The sequence below is a fragment of the Podarcis liolepis genome, assembly GCF_965112155.1.
Source record: "Podarcis liolepis genome assembly, chromosome: 8".
Classification (NCBI taxonomy): Eukaryota; Metazoa; Chordata; class Lepidosauria; order Squamata; family Lacertidae; genus Podarcis; species Podarcis liolepis.
This window is the reverse complement of record NC_139560.1, coordinates 67,041,776-67,061,465: the sequence shown is the minus strand read 5'-3', so window position 1 is coordinate 67,061,465 and position 19,690 is coordinate 67,041,776. Positions and strand designations below refer to the sequence as shown.

Below are 19,690 nucleotides of genomic sequence, written 5' to 3'. Positions count from 1 at the left end.
AAGAAAGGAACCCTCTGCATTTCCTGCCTCTAGGGACACACATTCTTTCAATGTAGTCTCTTGGGGGAAAACATGGTTTTAAGGGACAGTTTCGAGGGGATATTTGGAGTGCTTTGGGACACGCTGACAATACACCGATGCTGACAGGGTGTGTCACATTGTGCCTGCACTTTGCAGTAGATGAAGTATACATAGTTAAGCAAAGTTATACAGGGAGTATATGTGGCAATCCAAGATAATTACCTTTGATCATTAGAAATGTCCAGTTTTTGCATCGTACTGGTTTCATTATGTAAATTTGAATTAATCTAATTTTTTGCAGATTCAGAAAATACAAAGTAGTTTAATGGTTGTGGAGGTGTGAGATGATCAGTATAAATACCAGCGTCTCAGAGGAGGAGAGCATCACACTCACCTGCCAGACTCCTATCATCACAGCTGAAGCCAAGGTAAGCAGCTCTCCTTTCAAGCATCCATGCAGCCTTGTGTGGGGTGATGTGCATCTTTACAGCAGTTCTTTTATCATGGGTAGTTCTTCAAAACTGTGGGTTTGGTGATGATAGAATGTATTGCAGTGCAGAAGTAGGAACAAGTATATCTGTATTCTGAAGGATCCTGAAATGACGAGCTGTTTTGGTCTTCCCTCAGAGCTTTTGAATTCCATCATGACCACCCTGCCTGAAGCCAATGGTAAATTCGCCGTTGACGTTTTCAAAGTGTTGACCACTGAGCACCCATGCGACAACCTCTTGATCTCCCCTGCGAACCTCACCGCAGGCCTGGGCCTACTCGCTTATGCATCTGGTTGTGAACAAGCAGAACAGATCGAGAAGGTGGGTCTAATCAAGCAGTAGAGATGCAGCCTTCAAACTGGGCTCATCATTAGCAGATACCTTTCCATCACCGGTCATATTTGATACAAGTTGAGAAAAAGAATGACCTCACTGTGCTTGATCCAGTAATAATCCCAGCCAATGTCTCTGCACAAAATCCCATAAATGTGCAGAGATCAAAGAATATTGCATCACTAGTCATGGAGGAGAAATTTGGTTGAATGGAATGGAAATCTTCCAAATGGAATCTTCCAAATTTGTAGTTTTCAAAACAATGTATGAGCCAAAAACAGCTCTTTTTAAATAGATTTGTACTTACCTGTACTTATTTTGTTATAGTAATATTTACAAAAAATCATATATTAGGGGGAAATTTGCATAAAAATGAACATATTAGTGAAAGTAGCATAACATGCATTATATTGGGGAAATTGCTTGCAAAAATGTTTACATTAGTAAAAGAAAATGCATCTGAAATGGGTTTATTAGGAGAATTTCACACTAAAATGCTTGTGAATTTTCAGGTGGATCTTTTTTAAAAAATAAATAAAAAATAGTAAACTGTTGCAAAATGTGGAGAACTAAATTTAAGATTCTCATCCTATATGAGATTTGTTTCTATCATCTCAAGGCAGAACCATAGATTGCCTGAAGTTTATATGTATGTTTGGATCATTAATTTAGCATGATTCAGATATCATATGCCAAATATGTTGAATAATTTCAAAGATTAGTATGCAGGAAGATATCCATCCTGCCACTGTCATATATGATCTAAGAGTCATGTGAATCGTCCCTAATATACATATCAGGATAATAAGTGCTGCTGTTATAATATTGCCTGTGCAACTGAAGCAATGTTCTAATTTCATTCAAGGTCCTGCATTGGGATGAAGTAAAAGAGTGTGACAAACCCAGAAGCAGGAGCCTGGGACAGTCAACAACCAGACTAAGAAGGGTATGTAGAAGAATGCTTGGATAAAGATTAGGTGTATTCCTCCCCTGCCCACAGAACCCAGCTAGCATATTAGTATTATCTCCTGTTATCTCAACATCAAATCCATGCCTGTTGAGCAAAAACATCTCTAAAGGAAGAAAAGAGGCCTTGAGCACTGAATCAGCTCTTAAAAGTGCAAATGTCATTTTCGTAAATATATTTGCAACAAAATATTTTCATGTGAAGTTTACATCGCTCCTTGAGATGAAGAAGGATTAGAGCATGAATATATGTGTCTGATATCAGTGCAACATCAGAACAAGGATTGGCTGATGTTTGAAAAACTAATTTGGTTTCATGCCAACATTTCTTATTCCTTTATTGTAAATGGACTGGGATTGAACTACCTATGGATGCAGACATTTTATAACTTCATTGCAGACCCAAGGTGCTGGTGGTGCCAAACCGAGACCCCGTCCTGAACCTAAACCTTGTGACAAGAGACGAGTCATTCACCGCCCAGCTCCTTGCCCTGAGCCCGCGCCCGAGCCACGTTGTCCTAGACGCGTAAGTTGTGAAACATCTGGAGAGTTTCATCAAAATAATAATAATAATCACACACACACAAATAGACGTTTAGGGGGTTTTCTCTAAGTATTCTAAATGATACCACACAACTTGTGATAAAATCCACAGGAAAGTAGGAATGAAACCACTAAATTCTTGCTTAGATGTGAAGTTCATTGGGTGATGTTGAGTCAGTCACCATCAACCCCCCATCTAACATTGCCGTGAGCATAAAATTGAGTAAATCACAAGAAAGAGGAGCTGGGCTGCCTGGAGGGATTCAGACGTGATAAATGTTTGCTTCAAAGTAGGCATACCTGAGTTCGACTTTCAAGCATGCTTTCTTGCTTAAGATAAGTCTGTAAGTTTTCTTTCTCACAAGATATACCCTTAAGAAGATAAGTAGCCAGATGATGTGAGAATTAACCTCCTTTTTTTTTAATCCTTAGGATGTTCCCTGCTATGAGTGTGAGAAGCCTGAAGGAATCCATACGGCATTCAGCAAAATCCTTGCGACTCTTAATGAGCCCAGCAGCAACTATACCCTGAGCTTTGCCAACAAGCTCTATGGAAACAAGGACATTGCCTTCATCCAGGTAACTCTAATTTTGGCTCCTATGGGTGCTTCACTGCACTGTGAGAACCAAGTGCAAATTGCAATCTGCAATTGACTGTATTCTACCATAAATGGGTTCATCATCTACTGGTGTCTGTCAAAGCTGTGCCTCATTCCCAGGCAACCAGGGAGATCTACTACGGTAATGATTATCTGCTCTATGAAAGTCTCCACCTGCAAAATTTAGTGTTTTGAAACTACAAAGAGGCACTGAATCTTTAAGGGCATTAGGCAGTCCTCAAATGCGAGAGAATACTCTGGACATTTTCTGTTTTGTTATATATATTCTGATACATGGATCCAATGTCTTCTTGTTCTGTTCAGAAATTCGTTTTCTGTGCTCTGAAACTGTACTTGACTGAAGTGGATGGTGTTGATTTCCATAATGCCCCCGAGGAAGTGAGGAGACTCATCAACCTTTGGGTTGAAACCCGTACACATGGTAAGACCACAGAATGCACTGATGACCTCTTCCTGACATAACTTTCATGATAGGGAGGTCTCCGGGCTTCGTTCTTCTGATGCTGGTTCAAAAAACCAGTTAAATCTTTCTTGTTCTCCAAGAATAAGCTAAGAGCCCACTGTGACCTCTGCTTTCCTTCAAACATGAGGAAAGGCAGAATTGATTTTTTGCAATAAATTGGTGCCCATACTATGAGGAACATGAGGAAAGGTAGAATTGATTTTTTGCAATAAATTGGTGCCCATACTATTTTATTTGCTTATAAAAACAGTTAAATGCCCCCTTCTGTTGCAAAGGACGACTTAGAAGAGAAGAAGAAGAAGAGTTTGGATTTGATATCCCGCCTTTCACTCCCCTTCAGGAGTCTCAAAGCGGCTAACATTCTCCTTTCCCTTCCTCCCCCACAAAAACACTCTGTGAGGTGAGTGGGGCTGAGAGACTTCACAGAAGTGTGACTGGCCCAAGGTCACCCAGCAGCTGCACGTGGAGGAGCGGAGACACGAACCCGGTTTCCCAGATTACGTGACTACCGCTCTTAACCACTACACCCCACTGGCTCTCTAGAGTATAATTAAGTACTTTATTCAAGCTGTTCCATTTATTCTCCATCATTCATGAGCTACAAATTTTATGTTCAACTAGTAGACTAGTTAAAACCCACCCCCATTCCCAAAAAACCATTGTAACAATTTCTTTGCCAGGTAAGATCAAGGACCTTCTCCCCAAGGACAGCTTTGACTGCCTTGTTCAGCTCCTGCTGGTGAATGCTCTCTTCTTCAAAGGACAATGGGAAGTGAAATTTGACAAAGAGCTCACAGAAGAAGCTCCCTTTTACCCTCATCATGCAGATGAGGTGAGTTAGAAACATATTCCTCGCTTCCTTGCTTTTTTTGTTCAGAGACAATGTACCTTGTAACTTCCAGACTACATGTTTAGTGTTGGAGTTGAGTTGCCCCAATGAGGTCTTGATGGAGGTCACTTGAAACACTTGGTGCAAGGAAGGCTCTGCAATGCTGGGCAGTTGTCACCCCTTTTAGCTAAAGATGATGGCCCAAAACTAGAGTTAGCTGCCCTAGAGCCCCACTGCTAACAATGGGGTTTAATTTGGCCACTTGATGCCAGTCCAATTGATTTCAATTTAGTAGGATTGTTGCTGAAATTACAAAAGAGAAGAATCTGCTGTCTCCCTTTTCTTTTTCTCTGGGAGGTGTTTTTTGTTTTGTTTTTTTCATTTTGCAATGCCGAACCTCATGATCAGAAAGAAAGAAAGAAAGAACTTCCCAAAGCAAACTAAGTTCCTTCTCTCTTTTTAAATATTTCCTTTTTTCCTTTTCTTCACAGAAGGAATGCCACAGCGTGCAGCTGATGCACAGGAAGGGTATCTACAATGCAGGGACAATTGACCTATGCGATGTCCAAGTCCAAGTTGTTGAGATCCCCTACAAGAACAATGAACTGACCTTCGTTGTGCTGCTGCCAGTAGACTGCAGTGCAGAAGCTCTTGAACAGGTAAATGGTCTTTCCATTCCTATGATACTGTCCATGGCCTTATTCACCTTATCCATCTCTGGCCCTTCATTTCAATAATACTGGTGTGGAAAAAGTCTGTTGATATATTTTTCTTATTGTATTCACCCTTGTTTTGATTCAATCTGGGATTGGAATGATATCACTATAACTTCTATGTGTTCCTCTAGCTGGAAGATGGACTTAGCCACGAGCATCTGCTTGACCTGTCCTGTCATCTGAAGGCCATTGAGGTGGATTTGGCCATTCCCAAGTTCAGCTCAGAGAAGAGCATTGAAGCCAACGAATACCTGAATCTGCCGGATCTGACTGACCACGAAAAGGCCGATTTCTCTGGAGCAACCACAACAGAAGGCGTGGCTCTGACTCAGCTGGTCCATGATGCTGCTATCGAGATTGATGAGGAGGGTGGTGAAGAACCAGAGCCAGTCCCTTGCCCCAAAGATAGGCGTCCACGTCGGGAACCTGTGGAGATTCGGGCTGACCGTCCTTTCCTCTATTTCGTCCGGCACAATTGCACCCAGAGCATCATTGCTCTCGGTAGATTTGCTAAGCCAGAATAAAGGAAGAGTTCTGATGCATGGAACAAGATCAATGGAAAACGGATATGGAAGTTGTTTTATAGAAGAATATTGTTTCCCTCTCTCCTCTTTACTCAGCAAGGCCAACCTTTGCATAGCTTTGGGCAAAGAGAACTTTCATTGGGTGGCGGGCCTAATTTTCATGGTATGACAACGATGTTTTATAGGATTGTTGCTCTACCTGCCTTCTCCTGTCATTTTACATCTTTTCAAGAAGATGTTTGATAAATGACAATATTGCGATGGAAGAAGCTGCACTTCTTTGGGCCACAACTAATTTTTTCTAAATGGAACACTGGGGTGGAGTCAGGAAAATGTTGCTATTCTGGAATCTGCTTCTTGATGAAAGTCGTCTTGTTCTTTCCTGATGCAAATCTGCCTAACCAACTGAAGCAAAATTGTATGCCTTCTACTGAATTATCTTGCCTGAAGTCAGCAGCATGAGGCTGCCATCCTAGATCTACTTACTTGGAAGTAAGCCCAAGTGGAACTTCTGAGTTGACATGTATTGGACCACACTATGAAACAGGAAACTGCAGTCTGGCTCTTTGAAATGAAAATCTTTCCACGTTGCTTGTGAGTTTATAGCTTTTCTTTGAAACTTATGAAACTTTCTTGCATCTTTTGTACTGAAGCTGCACAATATCTGAATAAACAAAGCATTTAATAAAACTTGTTTTGCAGTCTTCACTCCTGTGAGATATATTGTAGAGTACGAGTTCCCAAGGATTGTGATGACAAATCTTCCCCAGGCACTCAGACAAGAATTTTTATGACTAAAGTCAACCCATAAGATAAGGATCCCCTCCTTCGCATTTCAAAAACTGAAGAATGGTTGTGCACAACATCACAAGATGAGTGGTATTTGGAGGTGGCGGCACAGAAATCAGTAACTTTCCCCCAAACATAGAATAAGGTAGAGGTTGAGTCTGTAACCCAAATGCCAAACCGCGTATTTGACTCCACATAATGCAACAAAATATTCATTTCCTGGGAGGAAAACTTCCCACAGAAATACAGACAGGCAGCTCCAATTGCCCCAGACTTTTCCTTTCCTTTCCTAAGAATGCCTCTGAAGGAAAGAAAGATGTCTGGATGTTCGTCAATGAGGGCGGAGGTGTATCTACGCCTGCACCATGTCATTGTGGGTGGCTATATGCCAGTATCGCAATTGCCACTTCCTTCTTCCTTCACCTGGGGCATAAACAGGAAGGAAAAGGCATGAATAAGAGGAGGTTTTTCAAACCTGCAATAAGTTACCACTCTCTCTTGTGGAGGGTGGGATCTAGAATCATTCTAGACTGAAAGCAGCTGTTGATGATGAGTATACATGATTCTGGATTGAGAAAAATCTATGTTTCTGTACTACAAACTGGTCAGTGCGAATGCAGTCCATATCTGAGAATACCCCGTGTGTAGGGGCAATTTTGATCACACAAAAAAATGTAAACCACCCATTTCCTAGTACTGCAGTTATCACTGTCACCGTCCACTGAGACTTTGATGTGCCAATATAACATTTTTCTACGTAAAACGAATTTCCAGTCATAGCCATGCTTCCAATTGTTTGAAAGAGGAAGAGGCTGAGACATCTTGGTGGTGCCAAGATATTGGGGGGAGTGGGTGTCAGGGCTTTTTCAGCCAGAACTCGCCCTCTCAGGTGGCAGCCATTGCCATTATAAGAGAACAAGGGGTTGTTCCAGCACCTCTTTTTCTTGCAAAATAGCACTGGTGGATGTAGTTGAGATTTGGTGTCGTTGCTCAGTTGCTTCTCGAATTCCACGAACCATTTTCCTGCGATATTTTTTAAAGCCCTCTCACCCCTCTTGGTGCGGCAGTGTTGCAGGATGGCAGAGGCTTCACTGGGGGCCTCGATAAGGGAACTTGAACTTCAGTGCCCTTCGTGATAGGCGGTGGGGGCATAAGCCCCTGTCCCCTATCAGGAACTGGATCCTAGCCTGCGCCCTGCTTTGGCAAATGGGGATGCAGGCTGGGCCTTGGGCCGTGCCAGGGGGTGGAGCCGATGGAGCAGGTAGGCTTCTCTCGGATCTGCCACTTGCCCCATTTAAGCAGACTACACCTGGGGCACTACCTGTTCGTTAAAAGTGATCTGGTCTGCAAATTTATAGAGGGGAGGAGCTGTTCAATGGCGGTCCAGGATATTTTGCTGTCAGATTTCCCCCCCCCCCCCGCCCTTCTAGGTCAACACTGTAAAAAGTCTTATTGTGTTTTTGTAGACCAATTCCTGCCTTCTGTTATCCCTTCCACCAGCGGCGGCTAGTGCTCAGTGGAACTGGTGGAGAAGTCACCAGGGACGGAGAACTTTAAAGTTTTAAGATCAGTAAGCGGAAAACATAAAAACAACGAGAAGAGGCAGGGACAAAGATTTGGAGATATGCTTCAGAGGTCCAGACTATGGGGAGCCCGGAAAAATTAATAATTACAATTTGGATTATAATTTGGTTGTTTTTTTATTTTAGTTTATTATTTTTAATTGAATTATGATTCGGATATCTGGATTGGCTGTTTTTATGGGAAAATCAATAAAAATGATTTTTAAAAAAGAGGAACTGGTGGAGAAGACAGGTAGGCAATTGGTTGATGGAGCCAGATCCAATGGCGAACAAAGCCAACTCATTTCTCATTCCCTCCCCGTCCTCCTGGCTAAGTTGTACACAGGAAAGACTGGGACTAAAGAGGAAGAGCCTGGCAGGGTGTGCCACACCTGCACTGGTTGTAGGAAAGACAGGTGAGGGCTGAGTGAAGGTAGACTGATTTTGTTGGAGCAGTGCCCCACTAGCCCTAGTAGGTGACCTCTCCACTGCCCTCCTTATGAGACCTACTTAAAAAGATTGCATGTAAGAAGTAACCCCGTTACAGCTGGCCAAGGTTACAGGCTAATAAAGACTTATATCAACATCAATATAGATCTCCCTACCTGCTCGCTCTATATCTCAAACACTACCATTCACTAATGAAGCTCCAGGATGATTTACATCAACAAAGAATGTAAAAACGGTGCAATAAAAGATAAGCTGGATATGATAAAAAGCAATTCAAAAACTGTAAGAATGGTAGAAGAGGGCAGGACTTGATTTCCATGCACACAGTGGTGTAGCATGGGGGGCAGAGTGCAAAATTCTGAGAGAGGGGCAACCAGGCACCCTGACAACAGGCTCACCCATCAAGGCTGCATGGCTGAGCTCCTGCCACCCTCCGGAGCTGTGGGGAGGCAAGCCATGCCCAGGCCAGGCCTTCGGGGCTGGAGTCGCATGTCCTTCTCCTCGTGGCCAGTGGAAGAGGCAGAGCCGCCAAGCCTAGAAGCCACATGGTTATCGCCACCAGCAGCGGCAGCTGCGGCAGCCATGTGAACCATGTGCCTCACGGGTTCAGTGCACATCCCCCAGCACATGCTTCCACCCCAACTGCCCAGAACAACACTTGCCCTGTCCTGGGCACCAGCAACCCATGCTACACCACTGCATCCACACCCAACTGCTAGAGACCAAGTAATCTGCAAATTCTGCAATTATCAATTCTTAAATATAGGAACAGCATGAATTGAAAGCAGGCTGGGGCATCCAGTTCTTTGAAGCCCCCTTCAGAAATAATAGGGGAGGGAGCACACCTCCCGTTGGTGGTCCCCTGCTCGTGCTTTCACTTGGTGGCAGTGGCAGAAACGAGTACATTTCCCACACTGCCCAGCCTGCCACGGAAGGCTTAGAGAACATCTTACTTAACGAAATGCTTGCCTAGCAGCTTGTCTCTCTTAAACAAGAACTGAAGAGTAACGAGAAATTTCTGACTCCCAGCTAGATATCAATAACTCCATTGCCACCTAGTGACGAAATCATATAATGACACTGTCCGAACAATTAGGGAAGTTAAGAAGGCGCTTCCTGACATAGACATGAGTTAACACTCGCTGTGCCCAAACTCCCTCCAACACTGTGCGAAGGTGTAGAATTAATCTGTTTTCAGTCAATTCCCATCTAAGTCAAGTGATTTCTTCCTTGATATAGATGTCCTTTTCCTTCCATAAAATGGGAAATGCTTTAAACTGCACTGTCACTGATTAGTGATAAGTGATTGGTTATATGGGAAACTTCAATTTTTGACATTGTAGTTTTGCTTTTTTACCTTATAACATCATCTGTTGTTTGCTTATTGGACCTGTTTATATGAATTTGTAGTATTTGTATCTTGTTGTTCTTCTCTTTACTTTTATTACTTTGTGCCCAGAATTGGGATTGAAAATATTAAATGAGGATCTTCAGAGCAGAAACATAAATGCTCCTCAGAGCTCCATATGTATTAAATAGTTCATGGCACAATGAATTATCTGGATGAATTCTAGCAGATCACAGAACAGCCTATTTATCCTAGTCCTGCCTGCTTCTCCTGACTGCTCTTTGGGACATTGGTCATATTTTAGATTTTGTTTTGTTCTAAGCCATGTGAATAACACGCTACCCCAGGATGGATTGTAGTTTGTGAACCCTAAAAGCACATAGCAAGTGATGGCTCTCCAGATGTTACAACATACAAAGAATCTAGATAGGTAGAACTAAAGTTACAACTGATGCAGCCTTCTGTTTTGAACAATGTTCAGTCTGGTGTTTCTTGAAAGGTGGCATATATGTCAGTGTGGTGTAGTGGTTAAGAGCGGTAGTCTCGTAATCTGGGGAACCGGGTTCGCGTCTCCGCTCCTCCACCTGCAGCTGCTGGGTGACCTTGGGCCAGTCACACTTCTTTGAAGTCTCTCAGCCCCACTCACCTCACAGAGTGTTTGTTGTGGGGGAGGAAGGGAAAGGAGAATGTTAGCCGCTTTGAGACTCCTTAAAGGGAGTGAAAGGCGGGATATCAAATCCAAACTCTTCTTCTTCTTCTCTTCTTCAAAAACAACAGCTCTCCTCTGCCACTCACGCTCATGATCATGAATTGTATTTGGAACTATAGTGCCTTTGGACTCGGACATTTCATTGAGCCATTTTGACGGATAGAAACATTTCCCACGAATATGCCCAATCTATTTTTTTAAAATATCTAATCGAGTGATCCTCACCATTTCCTCCAGCGGTGAATTCGTACCCACCGTCCTGCTGTGTCATTTTCAATTTCTTACACATTTTTTTCAAAGCCCATATAGGGTGTTGTGGGGAATAAGAAATGAACCCTCTGCATTTCCTGCCTCTAGGGACACACATTCTTTCAATGGAGTCTCTTGGGGGAAAACTTGGTTTTAAGGGACAGTTTTGAGGGGATATTTGGAGTGCTTTGGGACACGCTGACAATACTCCGATGCTGACAGGGTGTGTCACATTGTGCCTGCACTTTGCAGTAGATGAAGTATACATAATTAAGCAAAGTCATACAGGGAGTATATGTGGCAATCCAAGATAATTACCTTTGATCATTAGAAATGTCCAGTTTTTGCATCGTACTGGTTTCATTATGTAAATTTGAATTAATCTAATTTTTTGCAGATTCAGAAAATACAAAGTAGTTTAATGGTTGTGGGGGTGTGAGATGATCAGTATAAATACCAGCGTCTCACAGGAGGAGAGCATCACACTCACCTGCCAGACTCCTATCATCACAGCTGAAGCCAAGGTAAGCAGCTCTCCTTTCAAGCATCCATGCAGCCTTGTGTTGGGTGATGAGCATCTTTACAGCAGTTCTTTTATCATGGGTAGTTCTTCAAAACTGTGGGTTTGGTGATAGAATGTATTGCAGTGCAGAGGTAGGAACAAGTATATCTGTATTCTGAAGGATCCTGAAATGACAAGCTGTTTTGGTCTTCCCTCAGAGCTTTTGAATTCCATCATGACCACCCTGCCTGAAGCCAATGCTAAATTTGCCGTTGACCTTTTCAAAGTGTTGGCAACTGAGCACCAATGCGACAACCTTGTGTTCTCCCCTGTGAACCTCACCGCAGGCCTGGGCCTCCTCGCTTATGCATCTGGTTGTGAACAAGCAGATCAGATCGAGAAGGTGGGTCTAATCAAGCAGTAGAGATGCAGCCTTCAGACTGGGCTCATCATTAGCAGATACCTTTCCATCACCGGTCACATTTGATACAAGTTGAGAAATGACCTCACTGTGGCTTGATCCAGTAATAAGCCCAGTCAACGTCTCTGCACAAAATCCCATAAATGTGCAGAGATCAAAGAATATTGCATCACTAGTCATGGAGGTGAAATTTGGTTGAATGGAATGGAAATCTTCCAAATTTGTAGTTTTCAAAACAATGTATGAGCCAAAAACAGCTCTTTTAAAATAGATTTGTACTTACCTGTACTTGTTTTGTAAAAATAATATTTACAAAAAAATCATATATTAGGGGGAAATTTGAATAAAAATGCAGATATTAGCGATAGTAGCATAACATGCATTGTATTGGAGAAATTGCTTGCAAAAATGTGTACATTAGTAAAAGAAAATGCATCTGAAATGGGTTTATTAGGAGAATTTCACACTAAAATGCTTGTGAATTTTCATGTGGATCTTTTTAAAAAAATAAATAAAAAATAGCAAACTGTTGCAAAATGTGGAGTACTAAATTTAAGATTCTCATCCTATATGAGATTTGTTTCTATCATCTCAAGGCAGAACCATAGATTGCCTGAAGTTTATATGTATGTTTGGATCATTAATTTAGCATGATTCAGATATCATATGCCAAATATGTTGAATAATTTCAAAGATTAGTATGCAGGAAGATATCCATCCTGCCACTGTCATATATGATCTAAGAGTCATGTAAATCGTCCCTAATATACATATCAAGATAATAAGTGCTGCTGTTATAATATTGCCTGTGCAACTGAAGCAATGTTCCAATTTCATTCAAGGTCCTGCATTGGGATGAAGTGAAAGAGTGTGACAAACCCAGAAGCAGGAGCCTGGGACAGTCAACAACCAGACTAAGAAGGGTATGTAGAAGAACGCTTGGATAAAGGTGTATTCCTTCCCTGCCCATAGAACCCAGCTTGCATATTAGTATTATCTCCTGTTATCTCAACATCAAATCCATGCCTGTTGGGCAAAAACATCTCTAAAGGAAGAAAAGGGGCCTTGAGCACTGAATCAGCTCTTAAAAGTGCAAATGTCATTTTCGTAAATATATTTGCAACAAAATATTTTCATGTGACGTTTACATCGCTCCTTGAGATGAAGGAGGATTAGAGCATGAATATATCTGTCTGATATCAGTGCAACATCAGAACAAGGATTGGCTGATGTTTTAAAAACTAATTTGGTTTCATGCCAACATTTCTTATTCCTTTATTGTAAATGGGCTGGGATTGAACTACCTATGGATGCAGACATTTTATAACTTCATTGCAGACCCAAGGTGCTGGTGGTGCCAAACCGAGACCCCGTCCTGAACCTAAACCTTGTGACAAGAGACGAGTCATTCACCGCCCAGCTCCTTGCCCTGAGCCCGAGCCCGAGCCACGTTGTCCTAGACGCGTAAGTTGTGAAACATCTGGAGAGTTTCATCAAAATAATAATAATAATCACACACACACAAATAGACATTAAGGGGGTTATCTCTAAGTATTCTAAATGATACCACACAACTTGTGATAAAATTCACAGGAAAGTAGGAATGAAACCGCTAAATTCTTGCTTAGATGTGAAGTTCACTGGGTGATGTTGAGTCAGTCACCATCAACCCCCATCTAACGTTGCCGTGAGCATAAAATTGAGTAAATCACAAGAAAGATGAGCTGGGCTGCCTGGAGGGATTCAGATGTGGTAAATGTTTGCTTCAAAGTAGGCATTCCTGAGTTCAACTTTCAAGCATGCTTTCTTGCTTAAGATAAGTCTGTAAGTTTTCTTTCTCACAAGATATACCCTTAAGAAGATAAGTAGCCAGGTGATGTGAGAATTAACCTCCTTTTTTTTTTTTAATCCTTAGGATGTTCCCTGCTATGAGTGTGAGAAGCCTGAAGGAATCCATACGGCATTCAGCAAAATCCTTGCGACTCTTAATGAGCCCAGCGCCAACTATACCCTGAGCTTTGCCAACAAGCTCTATGGAAACAAGGACATTGCCTTCATCCAGGTAATTCTGATTTTGGCCCCTATGGGTGCTCCACTGTACTGTGAGAACCAAGTGCAAATTACAACCTGCAATTGACTGTATTCTACCATAAATGGGTTCATCATTTACTGGTGTCTGTCAAACTTGTGCCTCATTCCCAGGCAACCAGAGAGATCTACTACGGTAATGATTATCTGCTCTATGAAAGTCTCCACCTGCAAAATTTAGTGTTCTGAAACTACAAAGAGGCACTGAATCTTTAAGGCAGTACTCAAATGTGAGAGAATACTCTGGACATTTTCTGTTTTCTTATATATATTCTGATACATGGATCCAATGTTTTCTTGTTCTGTTCAGAAATTCGTTTTCTGTGCTCTGAAACTGTACTTGACTGAAGTGGATGGTGTGGATTTCCATAATGCCCCCGAGGAAGTGAGGAGACTCATCAACCTTTGGGTTGAAACCCGTACACATGGTAAGACCACAGAATGCACTGATGACCTCTTCCTGACATAACCTTCATGATAGGGAGGTCTCCGGTCTTTGTTCTTCTGATGCTGGTTCAAAAAACCAGTTAAATCTTTCCTATTCCCCAAGAATATGCTCAGAGCACACTGTGGCCTCTGCTTTCCTTCAAAAATGAGGAAAGGTAGGATTGATTTGTTGTAATAAACTGGTGCTCATACTATTTTATTTGCTTACAAAAACAGTTAAACGCTCCCATTCTGTTGCAAAGGACTACTTAGGGAATAATTAAGTACTTTATTCAAGCTGTTCCATTTATTCTCCATCAACCATGAACTACAAATTGTATGCTCACGTTTTATTTGGAGGAATGCAGTAGACTAGTTAAAACCCGCCTCCATTCTCAAAAAACCCATTGTAACAATTTCTTTGCCAGGAAAGATCAAGGACCTTCTCCCCAAGGACAGCTTTGATTGCCTTGTTCAGCTCCTGCTGGTGAATGCTCTCTTCTTCAAAGGACAATGGGAAGTGAAATTTGACAAAGAGCTCACAGAAGAAGCTCCCTTTTACCCACATCACGCAGATGAGGTGAGTTAGAAACATATTCCTCGCTTCCTTGTCTTTTTGTGCAGAGACAATGTACCTTGTAACTTCCAGAATACATGTTTAGTGTTGGAGTTGAGTTGCCCCAATAAGGTCTTGATGGAGGTCACTTGAAACACTTGGTGCAAGGAAGGCTCTGCAATGCAGGACAGTCATCACCACTTCTAGTTGAAGATGATGACCCAAAACTAGAGTTAGAGCCCCACTGCTAACAATGGGGTTTAACTTGGCCACTTGATGCCAGTCCAACTGATTTTAGTTAGGCATGAAGATGACTAAATTTAGTAGGATTGTTGCTGAAATTACAAAAGAGAAGAATCTGCTGTCTCCCTTTTCTTTTTCTCTGGGAGGTGTTTTTTGGTTTTGCAATGCTGAATCTCATTATCTCAAAGAAAGAAAGAAATATTTCCTTTTCCCCCTTTCTTCACAGAAGGAATGCCACAGCATGCAGCTGATGCACAGGAAGGGTGTCTACAATGCAGGGACAATTGACCTATGCAATGTCCAAGTCCAAGTTGTTGAGATCCCCTACAAGAACAATGAACTGACCTTCGTTCTGCTGCTGCCAGTAGACTGCAACGCAGAAGCTCTTGAACAGGTAAATGGTCTTTCCATTCCTATGATACTGTCCATGGTCTTATTCACCTTATCCATCTCTGGCCCTCGATTTCAATAATACTGGTGTGGAAAAAGTCTGTTGGTATAATTTTCTTATTGTATTCTCCCTTGTTTTGATTCAATCTGGGATTGGAATGATATCACTATAACTTCTATGTGTTCCTCTAGCTGGAAGATGGACTTAGCCACGAGCATCTGCTTGACCTGTCCTGTCATCTGAAGGCCATTGAGGTGGATTTGGCCATTCCCAAGTTCAGCTCAGAGAAGAGCATTGAAGCCAACGAATACCTGAATCTTCCGGATCTGACTGACCACGAAAAGGCCGATTTCTCTGGAGCAACCACAACAGAAGGCGTGGCTCTCACTCAGCTGGTCCATGATGCTGCTATCGAGATTGATGAGGAGGGTGGCGAAGAACCAGAGCCAGTCCCTTGCCCCAAAGATAGGCGTCCACGTCGGGAACCTGTGGAGATTCGGGCTGACCATCCTTTCCTCTATTTCATCATGCACAATTGCACCCAGAGCGTCATTGCTCTCGGTAGATTTGCTAAGCCAGAATAAGAGAAGAGTTCTGATGCATGGAACAAGATCAATGGAAAACGGATATGGAAGATGTTTTATAGAAAAAAACCTAGTATTTTCCCCTCTCTGCCTCATATTTTGTAATGTCAATCATTGCAGATATTTGGTCCAAGAGAACTTTCATTTGGTGGTGGGCCTAATTTTCATGGTATGATAATGATGCTGTTGTCCTACCTGTCTGCAATTCTTTCTCCACCTATTTTACAACTTTTTGAGGAAAATCTTGCCTCCTGAGTGCTGAATATTGTCCTAGTTCTTAAACAGAAATCTAGGTAATCAGAGCAGCTGATAAAACAGAAATGTCTATACTCTGAATGGAAGAGAGCTTCTTTCCCTTAAGGTCTTGCATGAAGCGCAATATTCAGGGCGTGCAGTTTTCCGTGCTACTATAGCACTGTGATGGAAGAAGCTGCCCTTCTTTGGGCTACAGTTGACAGCAGAATGGAGCCTGGAGGCAGGAATATGTCACTACTCTGGAATCTGCTTCCTGATGAATGTTTTCCTGTTGATTCCTGTTGCAATCCTGACTGAATAACTGAAACACATTTGTATGCCTTCTGCTGAATTACTTTCCCTGAAGTCAGCATGAGGATTCCAGCCTACACCTACTTACCTTTGAGTAAGCTCTGCTGAATTCAGTGGGACTTACTTTTGAGTAGACACATATAGCATTGCAGTACAAAAAGAGTAAACTGTAGTCTGGCTCCTCAATCTGATTCCCCCCCCCCCTATGATGTCTGTGAGACTATACTCTTTCTTTGAAACCTATGAAACCCTGTTGCATCTTTTTTTCTGAACTGCACAATATCTCAATAAACAAAGCATTTAATAACATTGTTGTTTTGTCGTTTTCACTTATGTGAGGTGTATTGTAGAGTATGGGTTCTCAAGAGCTGTGATTAAAAGTCTTCCCAAGGTACTCAGACAACAGTTTTTTTAAGCCTCACCTAGTGTTCTAAAGCCAAACTATAAGATAGGAATCCCCCATTTACATCCAAAAACTGAGACACAGGAATACAGCTAGAAATACACACAAACGTAGCCATGCAAACAACCCTCAGTTCTGCTCCCCCCTCAACTTAAACACAGCTAGACAAGACCCCGCAGCCCCATGTAAACACAGTCAGTCAACCTCCCTGAAAATAATCTCTACCTAAACACAGGGAAGCAACATTTCCAAAATAAACCTATATGAAAACAGTCAAGCAATACCCACCAAACCCACCCAAACATAGTGTGGTGTAGTGGTTAAGAGCAGTCGACTCGTAATCTGGTGAACCGGGTTAGATTCCCCGCTCCTCCACATGCAGCTGCTGGGTGACCTTGGGCTAGTCACTTCTCGGAAGTCTCTCAGCCCCACTCACCTCACAGAGTGTTTTTGTGGGGGAGGAAGGACAAGGAGATTGTTAGCTGCTTTGAGACTCCTTAGGGTAGTGATAAAGTGGGATATCAAATCCAAACAGGGAACTGCCCCTCCCAAAAGAACTACACGAACCCAGCCAGGATACTCTGAAAATACACACACAAGGACACACATACCCCGCAAACTGCATACCAACACAGCCAGGAACAGCCTTCCCTCCAGCTGAGGAAACCCCACAAAAACATAGCCCAGGAACACTGCCAACCGCTTACACAAGCACAGCCAGACAACACCCCCCTTTCCCAAACCCCCAAACCCCAACCAAGAACTATCACCTTCATTCCAAAGCTCCCTCTATACACAGCCAAGCACTCCCTCTTCCCAACCACTCCAAAAATCCTACACAAATGCAGTCATGCAGCATTTTGCTCCCCTCCAAGATACCCCACACAAGACAGCTGGGCAGCATGAAGCCCTGTCTCCACTCAAAACACTCAGTCAGACTATCACCTGAAATCCCATACAAAACATGGGAAGGGGTGTGTGGCGATCACACAGGGTCCCCGGACGTTTGATGGTCTATTGATCCCTGTGCCACCACTGGGATTGTTTCCCCACTGCCACCAACCCGTTTCTCCCGGGTACACACAGAGTCCAGACAGTTGTTAACATTAAACCAAATAAACAAGTTTATTTTATAAGCATTAACAAGTTTATTGTTTCAGATAATTTTTCTTCTAAGTTTCTTAATCTTAGTTTCTTTACCGGCCTAAAACTTCCTAATAACTTCTAACTGATTATCCCAACTGTCTATCTGACTCCTCTTAACAGAATTCTCTCACTTTCTCACATCAAACTATCCCAACCCACAGACTTATCTTCCCTTTCTCTTCTCTAACACCCGACTGACTGCTTAACAACACTAACTCTAACGCTAACTCCTCCCCTTGGGTTCCCACTGGCCAATCACTTCACTCTCATTTAACCCTTTCTTTATGACCCAGCATGTTTGCCTAGGAGGGCAAATGCCACAGGGGGGAATTCACATAGTGAATTAAATAAAAAGTTGAGAGATGAACATACTTGCCTTTGCAATGCTGAGGCAATCTCTAAGAAAGCAGAAAGCTTTTTGTTCTTAGTAGGGATGAGTTGTCCTGCCTGTTTTGGTTCTGCCAGTTTCTCATATTTCCAATCTTAAACTCCACTTTGTTTCTGCAGCAATTTTCAATTTCTTTTCTTTTTTTTAAGTGAAAATTTGCCAGCATTTTAGTGTGAATTTGTCCTACATTTTGTTTGTTATTTTGCTACTATACACATTTTTTGCAAACATAATTTTCCTAATAAAATTCATTTTTGTATGTTGTTTCCACTAATATACACATTTTTGTACACACTAGTTGCCTGGTTAACTGCATTGCAAAATTCAGAGAAATGCAAATTTCAAAGGGTGCCTGTGTTTTGGTTCAAATACTGTTTCAGAAAGCGCAAAGTTGGTAGGTTTATGTTTAAATGAGAAGTTTATCATATTTCTCCTCCATTCCAACAGTTTAGCAAAATACAATAGGAACATTCCAAGTCAATTCAGAATCCGGGCAACGTGTATCAATCTAGTAAGAAATTTTCGGTCATGGCTGGGTGTGCAGTACTTTGATGTGGCAGAGGTTGTATCTGAGATCCAAGTGCCAAGCTACATATTTGACTCAACATAGCACACAAAGTATCCATTTCCCAGAAGGAAAAGTTTGCACAGAAACCCATCAACACCGCCATCCTCCATAGCAAACATTGCCAGACACCTGCCCCCAAACCATACACAAACACAACCAGCCAACACCCCCAAACCCCTCACACAAAAGCTGTCATGTAACACCTCCCCTCTGCACAGAAATACCCCCACACAACACAACTTGCTAAAAATTGCTCCGATCCACCCACAAATATAGCCAGCAACACCCACACCCACCCACAACACAAACAGACACCCCAAATAACACAACCATACAAAAATGCATGCAATGAGAGACTCAGGCAGATTGAGGGGATGAGACCAATAGTGGGTCCAACAATCAAGAGGGCAGTTTCTGCATGTGCTGTAGAGGGAAGCGAGGGGCAGATGAGGCTCTTCAACCTGGGAAGGTAGTCAATCTAAGAGAAGAAGGAAAACTCTGGTTGTTTTGGAGGACATCTCTGGAAGGAGGAAAGGCTAAGGGGTAAACCCTACACAAATCTGGAGTGGAGTCCCTAAGGTGGTTGGATGGCACCTTGTAGGAACTGCTCCTGGGAACTGCTGCAGCCAAGCTGGTGCCAAATGCATTGCTCTGCTTTCCTTTGGCCCACATCAGCGAGGCCAAGAGGGGAGCCTTGTCATCTGGGCAGCCCAAGACCTCCATACACATTGCCCAGGCTTGTGCCCCAGGGAGGTCACTTTGGTGCTGCTACCTCAGCGGTCTAACTCCACTCCCAGAGGCACACTCGATTGTCT

At 42.6% G+C, this 19,690-nt stretch overlaps 2 protein-coding genes across 2 annotated transcripts; both read left to right on the top strand.

Annotated features, from left to right (window-relative positions):
- Positions 1-411: 411 nt before the first annotated feature.
- Positions 412-6,196, top strand: LOC310714232 (serpin B3-like). Its single transcript, XM_083519486.1, has 9 exons — positions 412-449; positions 649-833; positions 1,711-1,791; positions 2,212-2,337; positions 2,787-2,933; positions 3,278-3,395; positions 4,118-4,269; positions 4,758-4,925; positions 5,114-6,196. The coding sequence occupies exons 2-9, from the start codon at positions 666-668 to the stop codon at positions 5,504-5,506; spliced, it is 1,353 nt and encodes a 450-aa protein (XP_083375612.1). The 5' UTR covers positions 412-449; positions 649-665; the 3' UTR covers positions 5,507-6,196.
- Positions 6,197-11,099: 4,903 nt separating this feature from the next.
- Positions 11,100-16,679, top strand: LOC310713819 (serpin B3-like). Its single transcript, XM_083518386.1, has 9 exons — positions 11,100-11,137; positions 11,334-11,518; positions 12,379-12,459; positions 12,875-13,000; positions 13,452-13,598; positions 13,935-14,052; positions 14,479-14,630; positions 15,076-15,243; positions 15,432-16,679. The coding sequence occupies exons 2-9, from the start codon at positions 11,351-11,353 to the stop codon at positions 15,822-15,824; spliced, it is 1,353 nt and encodes a 450-aa protein (XP_083374512.1). The 5' UTR covers positions 11,100-11,137; positions 11,334-11,350; the 3' UTR covers positions 15,825-16,679.
- Positions 16,680-19,690: the final 3,011 nt, after the last annotated feature.